Genomic DNA, 10,000 nt, shown 5'->3' with positions numbered 1-10,000 from the left:
TATTAAGCGAGGTAAAGTGTATCTAGTGTTTGTGAATCGGGTTGGACCCAGAAACTTCACGATCCTCGGTGAGCCGGTGATTCGCAGCAAGAAGAACGAACAGGCGGTCCAGGCCGTCGTTCGACCGGACTACGGTGAGTAAACGACTTCCGTGTATGTATAAATAAAAGCCAAGCGAAGAAAGAGAGAGAGAGAGAGAGAGAGAGAGAGAAAGAGAGAGAGAGAGAAAGAGAGAGTGTTCCTCCCTTTCGTTGTGCCTCGTTCGAACGTAATCGGCGATTAGCTCGCCGCCGACAACAGTCAACGCTTCCAACGAGGACCGCGCCAAGAACGCGCCCGGCGCGAACTTTTGAAGGTAGTCCAATTTACGGGCGGTCATTGCGCCCAACAACTTTTCTCTCCGAGTCTCGTCTCGTCTCGGTCTCTGTCTCTTATTTTCCCTTCCCCTCATCTTCTTCCCCGAAATCCTCCCCGACGCAACCAACGTACTCAACGAATTTTACTCTCTTATCTCGGCTTCCTAAATTTCGCGTCCTTAACTCTGCCCGTCTTAATATAGAACGCCGTAATAACTCGTGACTCCTCATGGAACGTTCGTAAAATTCGGTACAATCAACGACGTGCAAGAAGAGATGGTACATGACGTTCTCGTAAATCTTTATCTTTACCTCGACCGAACTAATTTCTACCTGCGACCTTAAAGGGAATCTTTTAAAAGAATATATTAGTATTTAACCCAATCGAAATTTTTCAACAATCGTCCACTTGGATACAATCGATTCGACCTTTTCGTCCATACGTGTTACTTTGCTTTACGAACTTTACACTTTATTGTTCCCAAAGGATCAACCTTGCATTGAAGGAGTCGACGTAACTCGTCTCGTTTACAACGAGTTCGAAACTTGCGCGCGCTCGTTTGCTCGACAGCCAGCCAACCGCTAGCAACATTGTCGGTGCCGTTGCGTTACGTCTTGCACGACGGCTATCGAAAGTTAACACGACTTATCCCATTATCGTCACCCGTGAGTGTGTCTCATACGAAATGGGTAAAACGTGAAAGGTAAGGAAAGTCTTTCTCCTCTCTAAGGACAAATTTCTAACTTTGTCTTCGATTAAAGGGATTCGGTCCCGTTGAATGACGCTGAAACAAAGACTAACTGGATTTTCTTACCATTACCGACTTTTTATAGCACGCTCGTGAGAATTTTTTTTTTCTTTTTTTTTCTTTCTTTTCTCTCTTTTATGTTCGGTCCCATCCCAAAAGAGCAATCATTCTCTTGGCGTAGGTGAATAGGCGAACTTTACGGTAAAGCGTGGCTCCGTGTGCGCGGAGACGGTTTGTTGATCCGCGCGATCCGTAAAAGCGGCTCCGCACGGCCCTCTTCCAGTTCCCGGTGACTAAGCCAGACGGGGGGCCCGAGACGTCAATTATAAGGCCTTAATCGGAAACCCGTCCTTACTTCTGTTGGCTTATAGTCGGCCGCGGTGCGGAGGAAAGGAGAAACGGCCGAGTTGCCAGAAGGAGAGAGCGAGAGAAAGAGAAAGAGAGAGAGAGAGAGAGAGAGAGAGAGAGAGAGAGAGAGAGAGGGAAGGGTGCGAGCGCAACGAAGGAATCGTGCGTGCTCTCTTTTTGCATCTCTCTTTGTAAATAAACCGATTTCTCTCTCTCTCTCTCTCTCTTCCTCTTTCTATACCCGATATCTTCGTCTAGTCACCTTGCTTTCCTAACCGTGAGAACCTGTCGCTACGGGATTGTCCGCCACGATCCTTTATATCGACGTCTCGACCGTTTCTTGGACTTATTTCGCGGATCGTAATTATTTCTGTAATTATGTAAGATGGAAAAACTCGTGATCGTTCTCGCCTTCGATCTCTCTCTCTCTCTCTCTCTCTCTCTCTCTCTCTCTCTTCGCTGGCAAAGTCATTGCTTATAGTTTATAAATAAGAAATTAGAAAGTTTCCTCTCTAATTGCATAGAAAAAGAAAACGAAGGAACGAAAATATATATATATATATAAAAAAAGAAAAAAAAAAATAGGAAATAGGAAGATCTGTCTTTTTGTTATTTGAAAATCTTTTCTTTACAGCGACCACTCTTTCCTTTCGTACGTAAGATCTTCGTGATTTTTCAACGAGGTTTTCCCTTACAATCTCATCGAATTTAAATTCTCGAATTTAAATGATTTCTCGAAGTAGGTCGAACGATTCGTCGTCGTCGTCGTCTGGTCCGGCAGTGAGACATCCCAACTTCATCCACACAATACATATATATATATATATATATATATATATATATCTACATACAGTCTAAACTCCTCTTCGTCGCAACCTTCATAAACTTTGTCTCATGTAGGTACGTTACGTCTTGTAAGCGACAACGGGAAAGTTGCAATTAAGATCCGTCTTTCTCTCTAGACCGTTGGAAGTTACGAGAAAATCTTAAGTGGCGCGGTACGTTCCACTTCCTACAACGAGAAGCAGACGACGCTTTTAATAGCCCGACAATTTGTCCTTTACGAAGAATACACAATAATTGTGAGAAATATGACGCTTATATATCTGTATATCTACTATTTATCCGTATAATACTTAGTTATACCAATGAAATATAAAAATAATAACACAAGTGAAGATCGAAGGAAAGAGGGGTGGCAATGAGTGGGTGGGGATGGATGGTGAGAGTAGGAGGAGGAGGAGGGAGGTAAAAAGAAGGGAGGAGGGGAAAGAGAAAAAGAGTTTGATTCTTTTTTTGACGAAGAAGATGGTTTTAAGCGTAAGAGAGATGGATGGAGAAAAAGAAAAACAAAAAAATAAGAACATAGAAGGAAAAAGAAAAAAGGAAAAGAAAAAAAGCAAAAAACAAAAAAAAAAGAAAAAGAAAAAACAAGGTTCTTACTGAAATAATTATCCCGACGTTTCAGAAAGCTACTTTGTAAAGGCCCGAAGGAGCTCTCGCTCGCGCGCCAAAAAATGATCCCGCGAAAAAAGCAGATTCATCGGCGAGCGGTGCGAAGTCCCGCCAAGTCTTGCAAAGTCACACACGTCGCGAAGAACCTGTTGTTCGATTCTCTGCCGGTCTTTCGAGCCCCGTTCCTCTGCTTTCTTGCTTCTAGTGCGTCGTCCCAAAATGTAAAATTAAACGGCGCGCGTCTCGATACACATCGAACCTACGCTCGGACTCGTATCGACTCGTATCGACTGGTATCGACTGGTATCGTCTCTACAGTACTCCTCCGGAAACAAATTGCGTTCCCGTCTTCTTGCCACTTCTCTCATCCTACTTTTACCTCTTTCCTTTCTCGTTACTCGCAAAAGAGAAAAAGGGCAACCGTGAAGATTCAACTTTATTGTATCGAACTCGTCCAATAACGTACTCCGATATCTCGCGACATTTGGACGTCTGAAAAAAAAGGAAGAAAACTTATCGTTCCTTCTAAGCAAAAAATTCATATTACACAGTTACTCTCGGAAACATTGAAATTGACATATCGAATAATATTTTCATTTAATCAATAATTATTTTTTTCTTTTTTTTACCATCACCATTATAAAAATCATAATAATAAACCTACGTGATTGTATGAAAATTAACAAAAATCGTTTTGAAAATGAATTCTTGAAAACATTCCTTAAAGGTAGGTTGAAAAGATAGATTCGTCGAAAGCGAAGAGATCGTAAAGTATCGAATATCCGAAAGAATCGGTTAATAGCAGTTTTTCCTCGTCTCCTTGGCAAGATCGGACTCGTCCATACTTGGTGGGAATAGAGCACGGGATACCAGATTGCTCGTATAAGGGTGGAGAACGAAGAGGCGGCGGAGGATGAGGGGAAGAAAACGAGGAAGAGGAGGAGGAAGAGGAGGGGTTGAAAGAAAGGAAGGAAGGGGGTGTCGCTCGAGATGGCTCGTCATCGCGAAAGCGGCCGAGTACGAATCCCGAGCACGTACGGCCCTGTGCCCATACTCGGAAGGAGAAGCCGCAGGTACGCTCTATATACCGTGTGGCGCGTAGGGACACATACGGACACGTGTCCGGGGACATACGCAGGTGAAGGAAGAAGATGGTGAAGAAGGGACCGAAGAAGAGGAATAAGGAGGAAGAAGACTAAGAAGAAGAAGAAGAAGAAGAAGACGAAGACGAAGAAGAAAAAGAGAGTGAGTGAGAGAGAGAGAGAGAAAGAGAGAGAGAGAGAGAGAGAGAGAGAAAGAGAGAAAGGCAGCACAACGAGGTACGAGTTCTCTTGGTGGGGGACCACACGTGTGGTGAGCGTATACGCCGTGCCGCCTTCACCTCCGGTACTCCACCTCCGGCACTCCACCACCGGCAGTCGAGCAGAACCGTCGGCAGGTAGACTGCTGGGCGCGAGCGTCGATTCAACGACGACGCCAACCCACGAGCTCTCTCACCGAAGATCAAGTCGACCTCGCATCGAAGATCGATCGATCCTCAGCACGTTCTTATTTTTAACGGACCGACAACGTCGCGTGGGTGTCCCGATCGTTATCGACGACGATACGTTTTATCGCCTCATTAACCTATCAATAATTTTTCTGATTTCTTTTCCTAACACACCAATTCGACAAAAGGGAACAAAAAAAAAATATATATATATATATATCGTAGTAATAAAAGAAAAAGAAAAGATGGAATAATCCTCGATAATAGATGATCTATGAAAGTCGTAAAGATCTATCGGATAAAACGGAACGGCTTAATAGAGGTGTTCCTTTCGCATTGTCGGCTATCAGGTAGACTGCCGAGTGATTGCTGATCCAACGAGTCCGGTCGCTCGTAATTATTTTTAGCGATCTGACCGCTGAGCGATCAGAGAACGGCTTTGTATCGTGTAAGCAAGCAACGTGCCACGATCGTTTCTAGTAATATCGAAATTCTACGATGACGATAAACGTATTCCTTCTATGAATACCGGTACGAGATATCGAAGAAATCATTTGCAATTCCAATCGATTCGCCGTAATTCATCGGGAAAGCTTATACGTTGTATTTCACTCCTACGCTAAAAACGTCCTTCTTATTAATAAATCTTATTACCGAATCGTACTTTGTCAACTATACGTTGACGATACAACGAACGATATACATAACTTAAGGTTAATAAAACGTAAAACTTTTTTGCGCTCTTATCTTTTTCTTTTCTTTTCTTTTTTCTTTTTTTTTTCCTTGTTTTTTCCACGAATATCTCTATCGATCCTCCTTCTGCGAAGCTTCGACGAACTTATGTATGTATGTATGTATGTATGTATGTATGTATGTATGTATGTACGTATGTACGTAGTAGAGGCACAAAGTTACGTTGAGATTGTGTATTGCAGAAGGCGTTCTAAAATTCACAGCGTTCTTCGAATTTCGTATAGTAACAGAAACACGCGGTAAGCAGCCCTTACTTATTAAAGTGCGCGTAGACGTAAAGTGGCCCGACGTTCGTTTAGCGTTGAAAACATACAAAGTTTCAACGGGTCGGACGTAAAGCATTATTTCCAAGCATTTTCGAAGGAAAACGTAGATACATAAATAAAAGTACAAGTCTACCGACTAATTAACACAGTTAATTTTTTTCTACCCTTTAAATTTTTCAAAATACCAATATCAGTAATATAGATTCTTTTTATTTCGATTGAAATTTTACATGATTAAATTTAAATAAATAAATGTTACAGAACGATCGATAATTCATAACGCAGAATTGCGAAAGAGAATATGACGTTCTACGCTCTCCAATTTCGAGGATAATTGTTCGTACAGTCAACTGATGCAAATAACTTGGTATACGTGTATGGATATAGAGATAACATGTGACTCAGGATGGATGAGATAATTGTCAGCGTACTAGCTATGAGGGAATACGATGGTGTTGTCTCATTTGAGGAATGCAACCGAAAAATTGGATCATCCTACCAATTCTAGTTTTGTAATACGTTCGAGAAGATTGAATATGAATGGATCAAGAGTAAAGAATATTTCGAATAGGACGATTGAAATATCTATAGATCGTAATTAAAAATTATATTGCCAATATACATACATCTTTTGTTTGTGTGTATGCGCGCGCGTGTATGTATCTTTGTTTATCGCGAGAAAGATATGAAATTTTGTACGGTTCACTTTGAAGACTTGGCAAATGAACTCGTACAAAGGTATAAAGTCGATTGAAAGTTCTCTTTGTTTAAGTATCCCATTCGTAAGATTCTTTAGTAAATAATTCCACTTGTAAAGAGACCACAAACTTTGTTTTCACGGAATTTCACGCAACCGCGACATAACGAACTGTGTATGGACGAAATATAGCAAAACGTAGAAAGGTACTTGCTTAAGGTTTAGATCCTTTCTCGTTTTTGCCTTTTACCTTTACTACTATGAAGCTCACTGAGAAAAGTAAGATCGGTTTAATATTCGCAGGTCACGAAACATACTCTCTTCGTGAGCTCTTTGAGGAATGATCTTCGCAAAGAGACATGCTTCCGTTGCATCTGGACGAAAGAAGGGTTGGGAAGAATCAAGAGGGGAAGGGGGTAAGAGGAACGACGTTAAAAGATGTTACCTCTTTGAGTCCTAGTATCATCGATCTAACGACGATAAGTTAAGCAAAGTTTCTTTTCACGGTTTATATCATGACTACGTTTCTATTTTTAAAATCAAAATGCAGGATCGAAATACGCACATGAAAATTTTTCTTCTTCTCCATTCTACTTAGATATCTAACGTAGAGTCATATGTAATAATAACAGAAGAGAAATCTACTCGTATGATTAATGTTTTCGAGTCCTTTTACGTTTTTCCATTTCCTTAAGGTGGTAAGCAGCAACATATACCTACATATACATATATATATATATATATATATATATATATATATATATCTCCGTTTCTAAAGGAAAAGAAATTTTAATATCATCCCTGCGAAAATTTATGATCCTTTTCCCGTCTCGAAGATTGTGAGCCAGTCGCGAGTCAGCTATGGAAGCGAAGCCGCAGGATCCTTCTTTCTTATGTCGATGTAACTTCCTACCTTTCGGAAGATTCCGCAAAGCAATACCGCGACATTTTGACACGACGTTAGAACAGACTTCTCTCGATCATGAATCAAGAAAATCGTATAAATCATTTTATACTCTTAACTTACATCTCGGGTGAGTTTACTTCGGTTAATATTATTCTGTTTGAGAACCCTTATGACATTTACTGTTAATTGCTTCGTAGATTTATTTTCAGATATTTGTATAGACCTAAACTAAACGAAAACGAGTACGCTTAAAGAATAATTGGTATCAATGACCACCACTAGTCAAACGCTAGTTACGAATCTGATATATATATATATATATATATATATATATTTATGTATTAAAGTTCAAATGTTTTATTTGTATTTAAGAAACTCGTATATTTCGATAAGAAGAAGAAAAAAAAAAGCGGTCCCGCATAAGCGCACAACTACTATTCGTCTATGGCACAACGAAGCCGCGAAAGTCGAGACCGAGAGAACGGCTTGCGTTAATCTCGCGCTATGAATCATCGCTGGCACGAATCCGAAAGGCAAGTAGGATTCGCCAAAATCAAGGTTAAACGTTCGAACTACAAGGCGCATCGTGCCTTCGTTCCTTTATTACGGCGTTTCGCGGCGTTGCTCCGATTATATCGATCGGTCGATATGTTGGCCGTGTTATCACGGAAAACCGCAGGTTCCAGGTAAGAGAGCTGATAATACACGAATGGTTCGACGCCTTTAAGTTCTTGAACATTAGTTACTTCTCTTATTTATCAGTATTATCGAATATACTGAACAATGCAATTAATTAAATTCTGAAGAGTAATATTGAATCTGTAAGATTCAATAAAACGTTCATATTCTTTATCGATGTAATACGATCTAGGTAAGCATATAAGCTCAATAAATTTTGTCATATTACATATTTTAATGTCTACCAGTGTCATATAATTTTTTGTATCTATGCATACGATGCATTAGTTTTTCTTGCTTCTTTTCTCTCTCTCTCTCTCTCTCTTTCTCTTTTTCTCACTCATCTTTCTTTCGTCGTAGTTTCACTTTCCTTAGCGAAGAAGCCACCGTAAAAGGGACAGCTTGTCGATAACATGTGTTTTCCATCTCGGTGAATCCACGGTCGGCCTTTACCCCTACCGAGAGCACCACTTCTTTCCCACTCGGAGTAAGGGATGAGAGAGCTTAAAGGCTCGTAGATTGAATATCACGAGCGCCTCGTATGCCTCGAAGATACGCCCCGCGATTTGTATGCAGTGCACGAATGACAATTTCACCTCCTCCCCTACTCCTTCTCTCTCTCTCTCTCTCTCTCTCTTTCTCTCTCTCTCTCTCTTTCCCTATCCTTTCCTCTCCCTATCTTCCTTTTTCACTCTCTCACTCTCTATCCCATGCCTTGCGGCTAGCTCACTTCTTCTCCATTTGGACTCCTCCATTCCAACTCGTCGCCGTTGTCGTCTTCCAATAGTCCTTCGAGTTTCCCGCCTTTTTTTATCAACTACCGGTCCACTTCCTTCTTGACACAGCCGCAAATTTCGTAAGTTTTTCTTCGTATGGGATGCTATCATTTCATTTTTTTCCCCTATTTATTTTTTCTTTTCATTTTTCTTCTTCTTTTTCTTTTTTTTTTCCTCCACAATATTCATCCCCTCGGCATTTCTTACGAATTTTTCTTTTTCAGATTTTTCTACCACGAGATTCGACTATTTTCGATATATATATACATATAATATTATTTATTTTTTATCTATTAAAAAATTTCTTAATCTGGAATAAATATGTCCTTTAAAAAGATTTAAGGTAATACAAAATTATATCATATATACACGTTTGAAAATATCTTTTTAAAGTGAGTACGGTACAACGTGGTTAAAATCTATTAGATTAGACGGACCGGTCGGTCCGTTGTCGCGTTTATAAATAACCTACTAACAGAGTATTATTTCCGAGCGGTTCAGAATAGGCGTTCGAACCTGTGAAAGGGGTCAAATCACAAGAAAAAAAAAAAAAAAAAAAAAAGAAAAAAATAAAAAGAAAAAAAAAAGATAAAGACAGAGCATAAATTGATAGAAATAAATGAATATTTAATTATCTATATCTATTTCTCTCGAAAGGAAACGAACGGGAAAAATTCGCTTAGAAAATTAATTTACGTTACGTATCTTACGTTAACGTTAATTTGTTTACCAAGCACGATACAATACCAAGTGAATTTCGGCAAATTTCGAAAACGTAAGCTGCGCCGAGTTAATGCTTCTGACATCTTTATCGCGTGCCTCGAATTGGAAAAGAGACCAAAGGGAACGATACGCGATGCCGGCTTATTTCGGAATGCAACTTGCGTACTTTAACGTTTTATGTAACGAGGTAAGAGCCAACGTAGAGAAAGAGAGAAAGAGAGAAATAAAAGAAATACAAAAGTATCATTAAATATCAATCGCAATCTCAAGTCTAAAAAGAAATTTATAAACAGATGAAATATTTATACGATATATATACGTAAAGGATAGAAAAGCTTTGATCAAACATAAGGAATAAGTGAGAAGAAGAAGAAGAAGAAGAAGCAAAAAAAAAGAAAAGAAGAATATAAAATTCTCTCAAGACCGATCTCTATCGAAAGAAATAAAATATTCATTCGTTTTTGCCGTAAACGCGATGACGATGTTGGTCAATTCGATAATTAACCGACAGATGCCATAGTACGTCGTTGAATAATTCGTCAGGGAACACCTTTGACGAGGACCCGTATTTGCGTGTATTCCGAGAGAGCCACAGACAGGAATATATATATATATATATATAGAGAGAGAGAGAGAGAGAGAGAGAGAGAAAGCCCGTGCTTTGTTGACGCAAGCACAATTTGAATTCAGCTCTGATGTGAGCATGTAATCCATTGAGCTAATCTCTGAAGACTATATCCGTCTCTTTCGACGTTACTCTTACATCTTCGTGATTTAGTAGATATATATATATATATATAGTA

At 39.7% G+C, this 10,000-nt stretch overlaps 1 protein-coding gene across 2 annotated transcripts in view; it reads left to right on the top strand.

The window, feature by feature from the left end:
• Positions 1-10,000, top strand: part of LOC118446102 (protein vein-like) — a 238,565-nt gene that overhangs the window by 2,044 nt on the left and 226,521 nt on the right. For both annotated transcript variants that reach the window (XR_014982663.1, XM_035876376.2), the window contains exon 1: positions 1-134. This exon is cut by the window's left edge and continues 2,044 nt beyond it. Coding sequence is in view for 1 of the 2 variants with exons in the window: in XM_035876376.2 (XP_035732269.2) it covers positions 1-134 (134 nt within the window). In the remaining variant the exon portion in view is untranslated. The remainder of the gene's footprint in view (positions 135-10,000) is intronic.

Source organism: Vespa mandarinia, chromosome 1 (genome assembly GCF_050613455.1).
Source record: "Vespa mandarinia isolate Hongniang chromosome 1, ASM5061345v1, whole genome shotgun sequence".
Taxonomy (NCBI): domain Eukaryota; kingdom Metazoa; phylum Arthropoda; class Insecta; order Hymenoptera; family Vespidae; genus Vespa; species Vespa mandarinia.
This window is presented reverse-complemented; position numbering and strand designations above follow the sequence as displayed.